General features: G+C 40.4%; 1 protein-coding gene across 1 annotated transcript in view; it reads right to left on the bottom strand.

Moving 5' to 3' along the window:
- Myo10A (unconventional myosin 10A) overlaps positions 1 to 18,940 on the bottom strand; it is a 95,811-nt gene extending 76,871 nt beyond the window's left edge. The window contains exons 1-2 of the mRNA XM_087342532.1: positions 18,540 to 18,940; positions 3,475 to 3,594 (exon numbers count right to left, since the gene is read on the bottom strand). Coding sequence (XP_087198658.1) covers positions 3,475 to 3,495 — 21 coding nt within the window. The 5' untranslated portion in view covers positions 3,496 to 3,594; positions 18,540 to 18,940. The remainder of the gene's footprint in view (positions 1 to 3,474; positions 3,595 to 18,539) is intronic.
- Between the last annotated feature and the right edge of the window lie 169 nt (positions 18,941 to 19,109).

Below are 19,109 nucleotides of genomic sequence, written 5' to 3'. Positions count from 1 at the left end.
ACCTAGCCTAACCTAACCTAACCTAACCTAGCCTAACCTAGCCTAACCTAACCCAACCTAACCTAGCCTAACCTAACCGTATGCACTTTTCTTTATTCTGGCCATTAACATCCAGGTAAGAGTCAAAGATCTCACAATGCAACTTCCATTTTTCTTTAATTAAGCCAGTGTCTCATTATCTTACTTAAAATTCAACCTGAGCTGCAATGACCCAGTTCTTCCTCTGGCTGTCATACGTAGAAGATAATATCAAAATGTACGAAGCAGCATTATGAAAGCAGACGAATAAATGGGACACACGTAATGGTTACCTTTGTTGTGGGAGGTGCCAGCCGGTTCCCACGGAAACCGAGTGTCACGTCAAGACGAAACTTTACGTGAGCGATTGGAAACTTCCGTTCGACGGCGAAGGTCCTACCATCCACGTCTACTTTCCTCGAGAAATGCAATGAATCTCTGTGAAACGTTCATTCAAATTAATCTTTTATTTTGAAAGTCAGTTATGGCTTCTCGTGGAATTACTCAGAGTGGAATGGCGCGCTCTCATCGAGACATATAAAAGGGACAGACAGGAAGCCCGGTCGGCAAACTCATTTCCGGAAATGGCAGCTATTTTTCTCTTCGCCGCGACGTCCAGCCTGATTTTAGAGCCCATCCACCGTCTTATCGAATGGGTACCACGTGTTTTTTATCGAGGCAAAGCGGCCGGATCCTGAAGACACATATTAGAATTTTAGCCAACAAACTGGGCGCTCGGGTAAATGCTTCTTCCAGAAGTAAAGAAAACATCCTAACGTTCCAGTCCAGATATACAGCCTTTGCAGTTGATACACGTCAAGAAATAAAAAAGAACTTGAGGTTCAGAAGCCTTTTTTACGCCCGTAAAACATGCAGTTCATGACACCACTGAAGGTAGCGGATCTCCGTAGCTCCTAGAAGTAACTGTTCAGCTGCTGCTTGGTTGTAAAAACCACGTTACAACCGTAAAGTCTTCACAGCTCCTAGACCTTACAGCATCATTGAATGATTTCCCCACTCTTAGCCTAGCAGTAAATGAATATCTCTGGCCAAGAACATCAGATCTAACAAATATCGTGTAATGTCGTTTAGTGAAAAAAAGAAAACTTTTATAAATATTCCCTCGTCTTCTATGGGACCAGAAGTTTCATTGCTGATTCCTTAACAGACACTGGACAATATCCTGATCCAGCCAAATCCATACAACATTCACACACCTTATTTCAAAGGGTTAAATATGTTGGTAGAAGCTACCATTACTGCAACGGAAGTAAACGGAAGTGGCCTGTTCAAAGAGAAGTTCATGACGAAAAGGATGACATTGAATCAAGCACAAAAACTCTGATCCGGATTCAATCCGGCTACTAACTAGAAATCTCGCGATGTTTTCGAGTACTAGGGATAATTTTTGCCTTCGATACCCATGCGCAGAGATGCTAATAATGGGCCCACACCCTTAGAACAGATGCAATTAGTTAATTGGCAATTAAAGTTCCAATTATCTTCAGAACTCATATTAGTTTTCTTATGACAGTCATGGTTTCCGCCTGCAGCGGAGTGAGGCACACAGTTTGACTCTGCATGCAGCAATGAAGCAAGTGTAATCTTGTATGTTTGAAGTGTTTTCATCTAAAATTATTCTTTGTCAGGACTTTTCCATCGTCTGTTCTTTAAAATCACGATGTTTCGGAGGCTGGCTCTGTCTCCGTTTTCAGGTGAGAGGTACCTACTCTGTTAGAATTGAATTGTTTTGTTTACTGACGCACAAATCTATCGTCCTTTGTGTTCAATGATTCTGGAGTGCACAGACGCCTTGAGACAACTCAATCAAGTTACTCTAAACTAGGGGTTCCCAAACTGTTTTGAGTCGAACCACGGACCCGAAATTTCATTACAACCGTCAGGTCTAAAAGTAATACACTAACATCACAAATTCGAGATAACTGTTCCTTCCCGTCCATAATTATGACGAAATTCGGTAAACCGAATACCCCCCATCAGGGTATCCTCACGAACGTCTAAGAATCCATAATTTGAAAAATAATTTCTTAATACTAAGAAGCATGATCACAATAGCGCGCCATCGGACTTTAACCTGAGCCAATTCAATCCAGTCCAGATCCTCACATAATTCTATAAAATCCATTTTAATATTCGCCATATATTATCACGGTAATAAAATAAAGAATTGTTAGATGAACACGATATGTTGCACGTATGAGAGAGATAAGAAATTCATACAAATTTTGGTTGGGAAACCCTATGGGGAAGAGGCTACGTTAGGACACGTAGGCATAGATGGTAGTATAATATTAAACCAGATATTTTAAAAAAGTATATGGTGCGATAATGTGGGCTGGATTATCTGCTCATGACATGGGCCAGTGACAGGGTGCTGTGAAGACGGTAAAAACTCTGTGTATCTACCAGGTAAGCAAGTATCAGCTACCAACATAAACCGCGGTGAATGGAATTAGCAATAATATATAAGCATGTTCTTAGAGTAGCACACAAAAGCCTGACGAGAATACCTGGTGTGACACACAAAGGTGGTCTCGTGCTGGCAGAGAATTCTACGTCACGTTTGAGTTCACCGAAGCACGACCCAACACGTGACATAAGCCACTTTTGCCGAGTGAGTGGATTGGCTGCCTTCCTGATTCCGGTAATTACAGCGGACAGGCACAATTTCATAGTGCCATGGTAAACTCGCGGGTGCTGTTTCTCATCTCATATCAAGGGGTGTCACTAAATCCTTTCTCGTCTTCACATATCGTGTAGTCCGGTAAACGTTTACCGACATGGCTTGCATTGAGGTATTGCCACGAAATCTGCTTTTCGGAACATGGAAACGTCATTTTTAATGGTGTGAAATGTTTCAGCCTTCATGACCATATTCAGGCTCCTATTAATCCATTAATGACACAAAGTTTGTTATATTCCCCTGAAGCAATGACGTATCCCCATAACAAACTTGTTAGTTTATAAGCCTCAAGATGACGAGAGTGACAGCGTGAGGCTCACTACTCACATTGTGCTAAGGTTAATAACGCGCGGAGCTTTACCTCCAAAGCCCCATACGCCTTCACGGCGTGGTGCTTAAGCACACAGGCAACGGTGAGGATTAAAGGTGGATAGAACTGGCTCAGGATCGTGTCCAGTAGTGGCGTTTGGCATTAGCGATATTGAATCCTAAGGTTCTGCTGCTAAAGACAATGTTAATTACTTGGCATCGTTCCTGAGAAGCTAATAGTCGCTCACGTATCGTACCATCTACAGTAGACTCTTCCCATCGGGCTTCCTAACCAAAAAAGTTTAGTCGCTTCTCATTCCCTATGCGTGTTACGTGTACCCATTCATCCGCGAAATTTAAAAGCGATCAAATGGGCACATAAAAAGGTCTTCAACTAAAACTTGGGTCAATACAACATTCGGCGAAAATTTTTCACCTCTTACCTTTTCTAGCTCCCCCTGCATTTTGGCCGAATCTGTAGACTGAATTTGATTTCGATGTGGTTTTCAAAATTTCCCGCCGTCTCGTAGTTGTTGCATTCTTCACTGGTGTCAGGACGCCATCTGTTGAGAAGAAATGTTACTTGATATAAAAACGTTTCTGCACAACCCGACACACTATATTGTATCGCCGTGATGAGGCAACAAACCAACCAACACGGGTGTAAGATGGGCTGCCTAACCAGTATTCAGCAGGCGTTGCAAAAGACCGGAACACAACTCGCTCTGCTATTTAGCAGCGCGTACTGTCAGGAGTACAGTAGGTCAATCAAACAGGGGAAGAAAAAAAGGCGGATGTTTGTCACTTATGATACGTCACTGCCAGACAATGCGTAACCCTGTTTAGTTCATTCAACAGAAAACACACGACGAGAAGTCGCGCTATTGGTAGTAGAGTCGAGAGTGTAAAAACGAATAGAAAAAACGGAGAGAATTTTAATGTGGAAACCACAATTAAATTTCACTAAAAATACAAAATATAAACTATAAACTATACTGCATCTCTGATGTTAACACCGAAAAAATAATTCATTAACAATCATTACTGGCCTATATTAATTTCTAATAAAGGAGAACACATGTCGTAGACATTATCATAAAGCTGTCGAAAAGTTAATATATATACATATATCTGAAGAAATATATAAATATATTTCTGACATAATAAAAAAATATCGACATGAAAAATTCAAAAGTGTAAATTTTGTCTAAAATTCATTCAAGGAACGGAATGACACAAGTATGCCTGTCAGCAACTTGGAACACTTAAAAAATACATTTTTAGAAACAAGTCATATTATTATAAAGGTTACTAGTAACTTTCTCGCCCTAAACAAAGGGAAAATCTAAAAGTAATTAACACACACAATCATTAATATCATAAGTTTCAAAATATCTTACCAGAAAATGAGTACCAGCCAACAGACAGACAGGACCTATAAACCCTGTAACAACGTTACCACGGCAACATATATTATCCCACAAGGTTCAAAATTGTTAACAGCAAATAATAACCAACGAAGCTAACAACGAATTCTTGTTTATCAAATTAAATAAAATAATTCACTGAACTTTTAGCATGTCCTCAATACCACGCAGCGTCTATTGAAATTTCTTCTTCCGTACGCACATGAAGAAACCCCGAGAGCGAAGGATAAAGGCATTTTAACATTTCACATTGAAGAATTCTACGAAAAATGTCGAGCCATTTCAATATTTTCATTCCGATAGTTCATTGTATAGTCAGCTGTGACTGTGTTTTCGTTATAATTTCAAGATCACGTATGTTAGTATGTCATTTAGGTAACAATTTCTTCTGAGGAATGCGCTTGTATAAAACGTACACTGCGTACGTATGCAATTTTGTTTTAACTACAAATCACGTAGTCTCGTTGTAACAAGGTCAGACAATTGCGTAACTATTACCCTCTAATACTGTGACTGCAGACAATGACGACAACGATGATAATGATGATGATCTGAGTCAATATATCGGCTAAGCTATGGGCTGGATGACAGAGGTTCGATTCCTAGCGGGGGAGTAATTTTCTCTTTGCCACCGATGCCAGACCTCCCATCCAATGGATAACGGGTTATCGTTCGTCGGAGTTAAATCGGCCGGAACGTGACGCTGACCCCAACGTAGTGACGAGGTTAAGAACGCATACAGTCTGCTCTCAGTCCACCTTGCTGTGTTGTGGCGTGGTGCGTAGGTACGAATTGGAAACTTTGGGTTTAAATAATAACAGTAATAACAATAATAAGAAAAGAAATACGTACAAAAAGTATATTGAGAAGCCTTGAGGTCAGAGAGCACTTAGAATCCCAGACGTAGACGGGGGAATAACACTGACACACACCTTAAAGAAACTGGATGGGAGAATGGAGATTGGATTCAACTGGATCACGACAAAGGTCAGTGGCGGGCTTTTGTTAACACGGCAGTGAACGTTCTGGTACCACAGAAAATATAGTGAATGATTTGGAAAAATAGTTAACTGTTAGCTTCCCAAAAAGGAATATGCTTCATGAAGTATTTACATGTCCCACTGAATAAACAATTCTGTCATCTGCAAGGTCTCTACCATGATGAACGGCTCGGTGCCCTCCAGTTGAAGAGCCCTGGACCAGTAAACATGTCTGACATTATCCCGTGTCTGATCTCTCCACAAAAATGTGGTACTACAAAAATTTTGTACTAATTTCTTTACCAAAAAGAAATATGACAGGAAGCAGTGTACAAAGTATCTCAATTGGTACTATCACGTTCTCTTCCAGAAACAGTCTGATTCAACTTTCCCTGATTCCTCTCCATAACAATCACACTTCTACAGAATCAAAGATAGAACTAATTCGGTTACTGCGTATGATTTGTCCTGCATCGTTAGACTTCAAACTTCAATCACTTGACAAATTAAAACTTCAATGCGACGTACTGCAATATTAAATCGACTTAAGAATTACTTTAGTTTATCGAAGAAGGATAATATCTGTAATTTGATGTTTCATCTTTCGACACGTGTTCGGTATAAGCAACGCATATCAATTTGAATCTGCAAAGACTTTATGTTCCTGCGGATTCACGAAGAAAAACATGATAAACATATTCCTGTTATTTAATTTGGCTTTGTGAGCATATATTCGAATTTAACGTCTTGAAGGCCTTCCATTACCGTCGCCAGTTTAGTAACAGCATTTATCGAGGTAGAAGGAAAACATACATGAAGAATCTGACGAAACTGGAGATCAGAACAAAGTAAAAGAGAAACGAGTAAATAAACGGAGTGGGGAAGGAATAAGAAAGGAGACTCGACATGCCCCGTTCCATTACACAACGAAGAATCGATTGGTCACAATTTTGAGAAAGTAGTCGGATTATGAAAGTGGCAAAACTACTGTAGGAAAACAAATCTCGCTAAGCAATTAGGCAAGTCAAAGCACTAAACCACAACACCTAACATATCCCATGCTGGGCGATTATTTTACAGTGGAACGCGGTGTTAAAGGAATTTCAAGAGGCCTCAATATTTTTATCCGTTTCGGACAGATCTTAGTATAATGCAGATCGCACTCCCGGAAATAAAAACATTACACAACCCAAATGTCATTTATAATAAACATCAGGACTAAACAATCTCCCAGAAAAGTCGTCGTATATTTTATTCGCATGCCAAGTATCTTTGACTGCATTCATTGCAGATCCTTAATAAATCTTTATTACAGCGTGAATTATCCACAAATTTCACAAACCTTTGTCCATGAAATATAAAAATAGGCTGCATTATTCAAAAACATTCTTAACGTTTCCATTAATCAGTCGACCATGTTTGTCCTTCAGCAACTTCTGTTGTGTGTAGCTCAAGGTTTTGTGATTTGAATAAAATTTCTTGTGATATCTTATAACACTGACACAGCTGGACCAACTTTCCCCTCACTGAATGATCCACGCTGTGGGTTACTTACTTAACAGTGTTATGAAACTGTAAGGCTAAAACGTTTCATGCGTTCTTTACATGAAGTGCGTAAGACGAACACATGACACCGACGTCATGCGAGCCCGCCCACATGGATCACATATAGAAACATTCTACCACCTAGAGATCCATAAAAAAGGAGACATTTTATTATAATTGCAAATTTTGATGTTTAGGATTTTAAATTCCAGACGGAAAGATAAAATATTCTGAAACAAATGCTAGCAGCAAAGTTCGGAATAGTACACGTTCTTAATTTGTTTGTGATTGTCATGTTTTACATGTTCCTTCTAGAATAATTAATACAAGATTATTTAAAGAAAGGATATTTCCTGCCCTTAAGACTTCCAGGTGGTTTCATCCCTTCATTATTTTGCCACAAGAATTTGTATGCACATTTCTTGCCTGCCCATGCGTGCTGCAAGCCCCAAAGAAACAAATGACTGCAGCAGTCCGCCAAGATGTCCAGGTATGGACACCAGCCATAGGTCGAGTTGTTCATGTTGGAATGCAATCGCGCCTTGTGCGTGGCACCGAAATGTTGGCCTCAAATGGCCTCGGGAACACCGGCCGACCAGCTACATTAACTAACTGTGAGGTGTACTTCCGAGAACCTGTTAGCACTTTGTGCTACACCACCGCAAAGTGCATAATTATGCACTTTTAAAGTGGAGAAATCAGAAGTACGCTTGTTTGGAACAATTCGCTTACTTCAATCGTTTAAGGTGATCTACGCATACAATGAACCAACTCAAGAGTCCTTCTTGAGAAGCTGACAGTCGCTGAGTTTGCAAATAAATTACCCGATTTTTACGGGGGCCGAAGGTTCAATATCGTGTTCACAACATGAATCCACTTTACATCCTCGCAGAGAGATCTTAAGATCCATTTTAATATTATCCTCCGACATAAGCCTAGGTCTCCAAAACGGTCTTCACCATTCACAATTTTCAACCAGGATCGCGTACGCATTATCCTACATCTAAGTTTGTTACACGCCCACCAAAATCACTCTCCTTGATTTAATCAACGCAATTCATAGCATAAATTAGGAAGCAAATAGCCACAAAAGTAACAATTAAGATCAATGAACCAGGCTAATGGTCGTAGCACGTATATTCACAGTAATTATTACATTCGTAATCAAAATTCCAATGTAATTTGCCCCTGAATAGTCGGCAGCCTGCTGCAGTCTGTAGGGTCTTGGCTTGTATCTAAGCACGCAGAAACTCGTAAATGACATTGAAGGCCAGTTAGCTGAGTGGATTATCACGGAGAACAAGGTTCCTGCTTGTCGCAAATCTTGCCAGAACAGGCTCAGCTACGAACCTTTACGGACCATTTCTCGCCAAATGAACACGCAAAATTCTCTTTCTCCGACTGCTCTATCAGGAAAGTTCGAGGATCCTAGTTTTGTGCTTTAGAACAGTCGACAGTTAAAAACTCGAAACTAGAAAATTCGAAAGGAAAATCGCAGGAAACGTGTGGAGCTACTGTCCGGCCATTTCGTAGAAACTTACAATACTACCGTATTAAATTATTAAATTATCTTCGAATATATAAACGTTCACCCGTTGACTTGAACCTCTAAAATCAATTCGCTGGCCGCATTATTACACTTCGATTCAATTTGGAAAAGGACCCCATCATTATAGAGATCGCACGGTTTAAAGACCATGGGGAAGTTTTTCATCGGAAAGCTGACAGTCGCTCAGATGATCAAGAAATTTCCAGCATTTTTGCCACCGTCACAGTGTTCATAAAAGCCTGCCACCGGCCTCTGTACTGAGCCAGATGAATCCAATCGACATCCTTAGACTCTATTTATTTATTTATTATCCATCTTAATGTTATCCTCCCAGTCAAGACTACGTCTTCCAGATGCTCTCTTCACTTCATGCAATCAGAATCAAACTTTGTACGTATTCTGAGCTCTGCTTTACGGTTAGAATTCCACTAGATGGCTGAAGTAAGAATCAAAACGTCATCTGCCTAGTAACAGATGGTGGTCTGAACATCTGCGTTCTTTTGTACGACTGGCGCCGGAAAAGTGTCCATTACCAGAGACGGTACAGGATTCTGACTGGCTGCCGAGTTTATCACGACTTCTCCAGGTTTCAGGAACGTAAAAATTCCTATAGACTTGTATAAACAAAATATGAGGAAGGGCCAAGGCAGCTCAGTCAGTAAGCAGAGTGACTGGCAAGCCATAGGCTAAATATTCCCGGCGAATAAGCGTGTTTAGGCCGGCTCTGGGGCCCGCCAAACCCCCGACCCAAAGCGTACCGGGGGCTCTTTTCACGAGGTAAAGCAGCCAGGGCGTGAAATTAGAACCGAGATTAAGAATGACTGGAGCTACACCTCAGCGCCCCATGAGGTTTCGTGGCGTGATGCTTAGTCAAGCAATACACAATTGAGCAGGTCCATGAAATATAATGCTAGAAGCTCTTCAAACGGAAAATTGTTGCTATGGAAAGTGGTACTGACTACACAGGTTATAAAGCGTCGTAGCCTATTTTAATGCACTATGCCAGTATTTTCTTTCGGAGACTAAAGAAATCCACGAAAAGTCTCGGGATACATGAAATTTTAAACACCTCTTGGGCTTATTATGAAAATGCCCGTGCGTCTCTCGACAAAGTGACAGCTGAAGCAATTGACAGATTCTCATTAAACTTCGTATTGGCATACTACTAGAGGAAGGCCTGATTATATCTTTGCAGATTTTAGTTTCCTGTCAATAACAATACCAGAAGTGTGGCTTTGCGAAACGAGAAGGAAATTAGTGTGGTAACACAGCTTCGATAAATATGAGACTTCCGCAGAAGCCACGCGAAATTCGGAAACAAAATGTTTCTTACCTTCGGAAAGTTTTACGCTGTCGTAATTTGACGTTTCTTTGCTTCACGTAGAAGTTAATGAAGAGGCAGTAAGTAGAAATCGAACAGTACCGAATACCTTAAACCTTGGCAACCAAACTAGGAACGAAAAATCATCTGCCTTATCTTGCTGTTATTCTGAAGCTGTAACGGTAATGGAGAGAAAGTAGTGCCAAAGAAATCTGGGTCCTGTAGGCCGGAATGCATTCCTTCCCAACTCGATACATTCCACAGATAGCAATTAAGTTCCGCAAAGCGTTCCTTCTAGTTTATACCAAAGGAAACTGAAGGCCACAAGATAACTCGGAAGTGTGGACCTACGCGCACCACGTGAAGCGGACAGTTGCTAATCTGGTGAAGAAATTCCGTAATTTTTACACAACCCGACCGTACCACACACATCTCACGCGGCTTCACACCGCACTAACACTGAACCAGGTACTTACGTTAATTTATCATCCCCATGCATGCTACATGCCCCGCCAATCACACTCTCCTTGTCTAGATCATATTACTAAAAGGCTACATGGTGACGACTGTGCCTAAAAGCACTGAAGCCCGTTATTATCGTAAATTTCTGCGTTTAACACAGACGTAAAATTAATCCACCACAACCGTTAAAACCAACGGGAGACAGACTTAAGAACTGTTACGATAATGAAGTTCAGATAGGGAAGGGCCAACGTGTTCGCACGGAATTTTGCGACTTTCTCACGCATTTTGTGTTTCTAGCGTGTGAAAGAGTCACAGTCAGCATCCTGTGTAGGAATCACAAAGAGTAGGTGAGAAGGTTTCCTCAGCGACATCACAGAAGTCATTGTTTTACCACAAACCGGTGCCCACGTGAATTTGTTGGGCGTGTGTCGCATTCCGAAGCGATCACGTCTTCGCAGTGTCCTTCGAGAACAGATTTTTGTAAAATGCGATGTCGGGAAACCACATCAAAATACTTGTTCACCCTCTCGGTCTGTGCCGCGTCAAAGAATCCTCTAAACCCGAAATTATACGTTCGATTCTCAGCTGGCCCCGAGATATTTCCCTTCACCACCGGAGGACTATGGAGCCGACCGGATATCCGAGGGTAAATCGGCCGGGGCGTAAAGCTGGTCACTCACCTCCACCTAGCGCCGAAGTTAACGCGTTGAGTTCGACGCCAATTCTCTTATACACGTCATCATAACGAGGGCTAAAGCGTAGAAATGACTTTACAGCCAGTTCAGTCCAATCTGATCACATTACGTGAAGAGGACAAAGTATGAACGCTGGTCTTTGGGTAATACCGCCGCGTGGACTCTTCGGTAGATACTAACGTTTCGGAGGAACATAGTGCCTCCATCTTCAGGACTAAAAGGTCCGTCCACGGGTCACTACCTCCCTCTTAGGCCAAAATATTCTCCCCAAACCATGGTCTCCCCCTTGTGGTTGGTACGGGACCAAGTTTCACACCCATACGCAGCAGCAGGCTTTTAGCAGCCATTTCGTCAGTACACGCCTCAACCTTGAAGTGAAGTACAGCTTGTACAGCTGCAGGAATGAAAGTCGGACATAGAATTCCTCCTCATGGACAAATCGAGGCAGTAAGGACAATCTAACGTTCATCAACGAAACAACAAAATAACCCATACCGAGATTTTATTCTGTCATCCTATCTAAAGAAGATACGGTAGCCTGGACTTAATCTAAGTACACAACATGAGTCTGATAATATTAAAATGGATCTCAGAGACATCGAGTGGGAGGGTGTAGATTGGATTCATATGACTTACCGGTGAAGCGCTTTCGGGTTCCAAATAATGCAGGGAATTTCTTGAGCGTATTAACCGCTAAAAACTTCTGAAGGACTCTCTTCCATGAAGTCTGTGGGAAAATTGTGTTTCTTTGGATGTGAGAAGCCTGCAGAATAATAGCACTTTTAAGTGTCTACCGGGCGCTAAATTTTTAGCTCGCTCGCAGCAGAATCAAGAGGATCGGACACTCCCACAGAACCTTCTAAAGAAAAACATTCTATTCTAGTTAAGGCTGTGTTTTAAATGGTACATCCTGTATAGTCATCAGAATTTGTCTCCGTTTTGAGCGCTACGTTTACGCCGTCCGACCTCCAAAAAGGGAGTGTCTAGCGTGCGGTCGCTGCGTGTATAATATATTATACGCATAAGATATTTTGCCTGCAAAAAGGGCAGAATGAACTGTTATCAGAAGCTTAAAAATGCAGGGGAACAATTTCATTACACCAGACAACGCAACAGGAATGTCGGTCCACAGGAGAGGCTCAGCAAAGGAAGTTTGTAAGCTTCTGGCTTGAAAGGAATGCAGAGCCATGGGATAAATAATCACGACCTCCTGTCCCTTTACAAACACTAAATGATTCGCGCAGGTAGAGGAGGTACCCCTGGGTTCAGCTGGAAGTTCCTCACAGGCTCAATAAGGGTCTGTTGCACACGTTTCCTGCAAATGACTGTCTTCTGGGTTGCGACGCCGTGCAGTCTGGTAATAGTTTACCGACGTTTCAGAGGTCCTTGCTGCCTCGACCGTCAGGGAGATCGCCCTGAAGACAGTCCCAGACCCGGAAGACAGTCATCTTCAAACTCTCCGCGATGAAAACGTCAAATTGTACTTGTTTCTTACTAGTTGCTTATTTAACGACGCTCAGATTACACGGCGTCGATTGATAGGAGGGCACTGACGAGCTCCTTCGTATTTAGGAGGTCCCGGGTTCAAATTTCGACACCTAGATCGGCGAACCTGACAAGTTTTTCGTGGTTTTCTTTCAAATCTCCCAAAATATCGGGATAGTACCTTCAATTTCACCACGGTCGCTATCTTCAAAATTCTTTCCAATTCATTAATCGTTCCATAATTTGATGCTATATACTCAAAGCTTTAGAAAGCGTCGTTAAATAAAGTACAAACAAATATGATGAAAAGTGGATAATGAATTGGAAAAGGATGTGAAAGTCATTTTCCTGTAGAAACCGAGTAAGACTACGGAAAACATCAGATAGGACAGCAGGATTCCGAGCTGATATTTTAACGCGGGACCTCCCGTCTATGAAGCATTAGTGGTTAAATCGACCACAACGTTTTTTTATATTCAAATTCTGTATCTCTGTGAGCTAACGCCGAATATTTGGAAATTGGGTTTGCTTCGGTTCTGCAATAAAATCTCGAGATGAACTGTGAGAATGGACCGCGTTTTTCGAAGTATTCTTCCTATCACATGTCGCTGTGAAAGGAGAAATCGTGACTTAAAGTTTTGTTACCGGCGTCTGAATCTCAAGTGCCCCCTCGTCAACGAGGCGCTAATGGTTATCGTTTAACATTTCTGTTTGTTCTGCGACTCCACAGTTTTGAACACTTCTAATGCTTTTACACCGATAAACACAGACATGGGACGCGTAAAATATCAGTTACATTACAAGTCCTTGAGAAGCTATTAGTCGCCCAGCCGGCCAATAATATATAACCCTAAGGTTCATTGTTGTGTCCATAAGACATGGCTTCAGCCACATAAATCCATTCCATAATCCTTCCATCTACTCTTACATCTCCCAAGTTGTCTCCTTCCTTGAGGTCATCCAAACAAAATTACATATATATATTCCTCACCTCCCCCATTCGTGCTACACGCCCAGCCCACTTCACCCTCCTTGATTTCATAAACTAGTAACATTTGGTAATTTTCTCCATTCTGCCACTCCTCTCTTGGGTACAAGTGAGGTGTTACACGCGGTGTACCTAATACCGGAATATGAACGTCCCAAATTACAGTCACGTTCTGTGCCAAGTCATTCTCTGCTTGTTTGTCAAAGGCTAGGCGTTTCGAGTTATCGTCACTAGCGGGCAAGATGATCTGCAGGTGTCAAAGAGGTGCGCCAGCAAACCCGATTTCAAATTTTGATGGCTAGAAATGACACCACACACATACAATGGCGTCGTGTCTTGACCAGCGCTTCCAGTAAGATAATTAATTACCTTACAACACGGATATTACCCTACAAGCCAGTAAATCTCAGTGTAAACAGCGATTATTTCTTAAACAGCGTTAACCAGTTGATCTTTGTAATGGTGAAGTGCGGTGTTTTCTTCGCGGTACGGACTGAATTCTTAAATATTATCCATACGAGCTTCGGCTTCAAAGGGTTGTAGGGCAAATTACACAGAGGAGTTTGAGCAGCGTAGTGATGTTTCTTGGGTCTCTGCACCAGGGATAGCCAACCACATGCCCGCGGGCACCTTGATGACCTCGGAAGGTTTTGTGAGTGCCCTTAAGAATTTATAAATATTCATGATAATTAACTGATTAGTCACTGATGATCGCTGAACTCGTGATTTTCGTTGTACGAACTTAATCTCTGTCCAGTACCAATAACTTCCACACATTTACATCGTAATCAGATGAAGATTAATTGAGAGGTATGGGTGTAAAATAATGGGGATATTTTCTAAGAAAATTACTTTAGATAAGCTATTTTTGTGACACTAAGTTTTCCGAACAGAAAACATATGTTCTGTTACTATAAACAATGATTAAAAGGGCCACCTACACATAAGACTGTTAGAATCTTCACATCCGGGAATGAAATAAGCATTAACGAGACGCACAAGAACAGCGTCTACGTAAAGTAAAGGGTAAAGTTGTCCTTGTAGCTTAACTAAGCATCACGCAGAGTAAGGGGGAGTGGGACCATTAAGTGTGCAGTCGTAAAAATCCTTAATTACGTTTTCAAAAAAGCACGACTTTCATTCTTACAGACGAGTAGTCTGTGAAAGCAACCATTAGGTTACAAAATATACCATAAAACGTATAAGCAGCGGATTTGGTTAACTTATTCACACGGATGGTAACAAGGCTGCTATTTGCTGACGAATTAGCGATGATCTACTAAGGTCGCCGAAAGCAAGTGGCAGTGTGATACACGCAAGAAGGTACGACACCGAACACAAATATCACGACACATTTTCGGAAAGTAAAACAAGGTAATCTGTTCATTGTGCAATTAGGGCATACCTTTGGATATATTGGCACATTTTTATGTAAATCATTATGAAGGTAAGGTCATTGCAGATCATGCTAAGCAATATTATTTTGATATCCTAGCTTCGATGATTAAAACATGGCGGAATCAAACGTACGCCACTGTATCATCGTACAAAAAATATTATTAGCCTTTAAAAGATGCGAATTTTGTGGAGGCCATCTTGTTATAAAATAATAAATAATAATACACGATTAATTTAATTAAACTTTGAGCACAAACGTTCAAAATGTAGTATTATATCTACAAACGTTGTTGAAACATGTTCGTGCCTACTGGGAACTACGAACATGAAGACAACGAGAAAATTTGAGGTTCCTCGAAAACCATTAGTCAAAAGATAAAAAGTATTCATCTGATTTGGCTCCACGGGATACTTTTATGTTCCCTAAATTAAAAATCTCGATATAAGGGCGTAGTTTCGGAACACTTCTAACACACGGGCGCGCTGCAGGGGGGTTTCAGACCGTCTCGCTCTAAATGCCAAAACGAAAAGAAAAAAAATATATATATAGCTTGTTGGTGCTAGCCCCTTGTTAACAAATTGGCTGTACATCCCTGTATTAAAACATCCAAAACAACATGTATACTGAAAGCACTTCCGGAAAATGATTTCTACGAGTGGTTCCAGGTACGACAGTCAGCGAAGTACAAAGTCAAATTACTTTGAATGTGGCCGGACTTAACAAAGGTGACAAAAAAAACAGTCAGACCTCATGCATCCAGAACGCATTAAATGAGCCCAGTTCAAGTACACTTGGACCAATTTTACATTGAAGAACGTGTCGATGACGATACAGCGTCTAATCCACAAATATATGACATACAATGACTTAGCCGGCTGTCAAGTTTCTATTTATGGTGGGTGTGGCATTGGCATGCCATAGTACACTGTTCTTACGTACCTACAAATGAGAAGTCACAATAACGACCTCAATTTTATACAGACTTGTTGGTCGCAATGTTAATGTGAAACAACAGGAAAACACTGAAGTCATTCTGAGAGGTTAGGTTACGAGTATAGGCCTATTACCAAGTATCTGTGTCTAGATCAAATACATAACTGGAGGCATTTAACATCACATTGTTTTGAATTTTTACTGGCTGAAAAGTTGGTAAAATATTGTCACGATATATTATCTCTTTTGAAATGTCAAGCATAAACTCTCATTGATTACAAATTCTTATTAACTTCTTATAAGTGACTAATTCTAATTATGGAGCGTTCATTTATAAATTTAAATAAACATGTTTAAACACGATAGCAATTATTAAATTCGTATCATCATACGATGTGTGACAGAAAACCGATCCCCCACTGGTGGTGTATCGGTCAGAAAGTGTTGAGAACCACCGATGTAAAGTACCGAGAAGGAAATAAGATCCAAAAACCCTTAGCTCACTTTAACCACAGTAGCATAACCGTTCTATAATTGTCTTCTTCGTCTTCAATAAACACTAAACAGAAACACTGGAACTGAACAGCAAGTTATTCAAGAAGAAGAAAATTGTTTTTCTGGGTTGCGACGCCATGAACTCTCGTAGGCAGATACTAATATTTCGGAGAAATATACCGTTTCCATCTTCAGGACTGAAGTGAAGACTGCATTTCTATAAAAATGTCGGTAGTGTCAGAATATTTCTGGTTGTCATTGTTAGATTGGCAACAACACAGGAAACAGTCGGAAGTAAGCTAATAATCAGGGACGATAGTGCCAACAAAGGAAACAGTAAAAGCTACCAGACTGAATAACGCATTCGACTCGCACTAAATCACCGATTGTGTAAACTGAGAACAAATGTTTACATTTGGTTTATGGAAGTGCCATTTAACCCTTAAAAAAAAACAATAACGCAGTCCGTACCGCAAAGAAAACACAACACGCCACCATTACAAAGATCAACTGGTTAAACGATTTTCAATAAAAAAAATTTGGTTAAGTCCGACAATGTTACGAAACACGTATATATAAAACGCAGAGTTGCCGATTGTTAAACTCGGCTTTAAAACGTTAAATGTTACTATGAGTGGGTACCGAAAATCCTAGCTACATTAATTTTAAGCTGTTTTGTAATGTCGACTTTTCTGTCTGTCGGTCAAAGTAGTGCTAGAACGCAGGAGTCGTAGGGTCGAATCCCATTCAAGGCGTGGTCTTACGCGTTTGACTGTGTTGTGCTGCCCGGTGTAAGCTGGGACCTTGAGACGGGCCGACTCCCCGCCCAAGGAGTAGTAACACATGTCTGAAAGGATCCATACCTTCGGAAGCTAATTCTGTATTGAAACAGGCCAGACAGTCTAATACAAAAACAAACTGATGAAGAAAACAAATATTTTCTGCACATTTTAGAAGATGCGATTCTTGTAAGCATAATGCGACTAATATTAAGAATTCGAAATTTCTATAGCAAATACCGGTAAGAATATAATTAACAAAGTCTGAGAGTCTTTCAAATATGTTGATCAAAATAGATGGTTTTCAAATTTTGCTTGTGGTACGTATCAGCTTAATATGACTGCTTCTCGTTATAATGTTATATATCACAAAAGACAGTGGTTTCTGTCTACATACAAAGTAAGCACAATGTTCTCATACATTCACAAACTTTGTCATAAAAATAGCATAAATTTTATACCTTCCTATAAGTATTTTCAACGAGATGTAGAAAATACGAACCAGTACGTTGTAGTCAGAATTGTTTAAATAAATTACTGTCACAGCAACAATAAGCTACACTCAGCAAACTTCAATGTGTCTACTTTCATTGCATTGTTGCTATTGTCTTCTATGATTTCTTGCAGTGCGTAACAAAATTTGCATTTAATGATTATTGGTTATGGTTGGGTAGCAATGTGAATAATAATGCAAAATGCAACCCATATTTACTCAGAGGTAAAGCCGATTTCAGCAATCTCAGCACGGAATTTGAGCAAATAGCTGCATTCACCGGCAGCTTTATACCCGGAACCTACCAAATATGTGGCTCAGTTAAACATATGCCGGAGGATAATATTAAAACGGACCTCAAAGTAACAAGTGCGTGAGAATGTGGATTGAGACTCTGGATGACGTCCAAAGGCTGGCTCTAGGTACTAAGTCGAATGTAAAAAACAAAATTCGCTCATAGGCCCTTCGAAAATATACACTAACAGTTCAATAGCTGTCCGATTGATCAGTGAAAACAGACAGCATCCAGGGCTTAAACGAAATCCAAAAATAAATGTAAGTACTATTCATGAATGGCAATGACGCTGAGTCCAAAGAGGAAAAAATTTGCTGCAGGGCATAAAAGCTTTGTATGTAGTCATCATCTACAATAAATCAAAGAATATTACGTCAAAAAGTGAGAGGCAGATAAATTATACTCCAAAGAACGTAATGGTCTTGGAATGGGGCTCCTTGAACAGGTGACTCATAATAAAACGAAGCTAGTTATCCATGGAATGTAGATAAATACCAATGGGGTATATTCGCTTAAAATAATAATAACTTCTAATACTTATAATTTCCCCAACACATTTTTCATATTTGATGTAATCGACACCTGACCTTCAACATGGAGAAATGTTTATGTCTTACTCATGCATTGAAATCACCGATGAGACGAAATAATTTGCTTACCTCACACATAAAACGTACAGAAAAACTCATTACGTCTTCTCAGAGTGTTATTCTTGTGTGATTAAAAACGCTTCCATAACACATTAAAGTATAAATCGTCACCTAACACTTATAACACATCATCAGTCACATACTACCCGAAACACGAATCACTTTTACACTTGATTTGAATTACGCAAAAACGACCGGAGGAATGTTGTTTTGTTCTCACGAAACATTCTTTCTAAAAGTCAGTACACAGGCTTACTGTTAAACACGTGTAATATTATTTCGTTGGTTTACGGAGTCATATCCTTAATAAGTACCGATTAAGTCGTTCTTTAAATTTAGGTAATTTTCAATACACGAAACCACACCTTCCAGTCCACATAACCAGTTCTGATCGAACAACGTCGCGGTAACAACAGCACAAGACAGAGTGTAAGTAGCAGGTTAGCTTTCTCTTGCATCAACCGAGAGCAAGGTTGCCATGTTAACATCGTCTACAATGTGGCAACATTGCTATGATACTTTATGAATAACTTCAGATGTTTGTCGTCAGCAAGAGAAAAATATTCCTATAACGGAGAC

The sequence above is a fragment of the Zootermopsis nevadensis genome, unplaced genomic scaffold (assembly GCF_977971745.1).
Source record: "Zootermopsis nevadensis isolate Lab colony 2312 unplaced genomic scaffold, Znev_1.0 Znev_ptg000003l, whole genome shotgun sequence".
NCBI lineage: Eukaryota > Metazoa > Arthropoda > Insecta > Blattodea > Termopsidae > Zootermopsis > Zootermopsis nevadensis.
The sequence above is the reverse complement of the archived record's forward strand: the minus strand, read 5'-3'. Positions and strand labels throughout refer to the sequence as shown.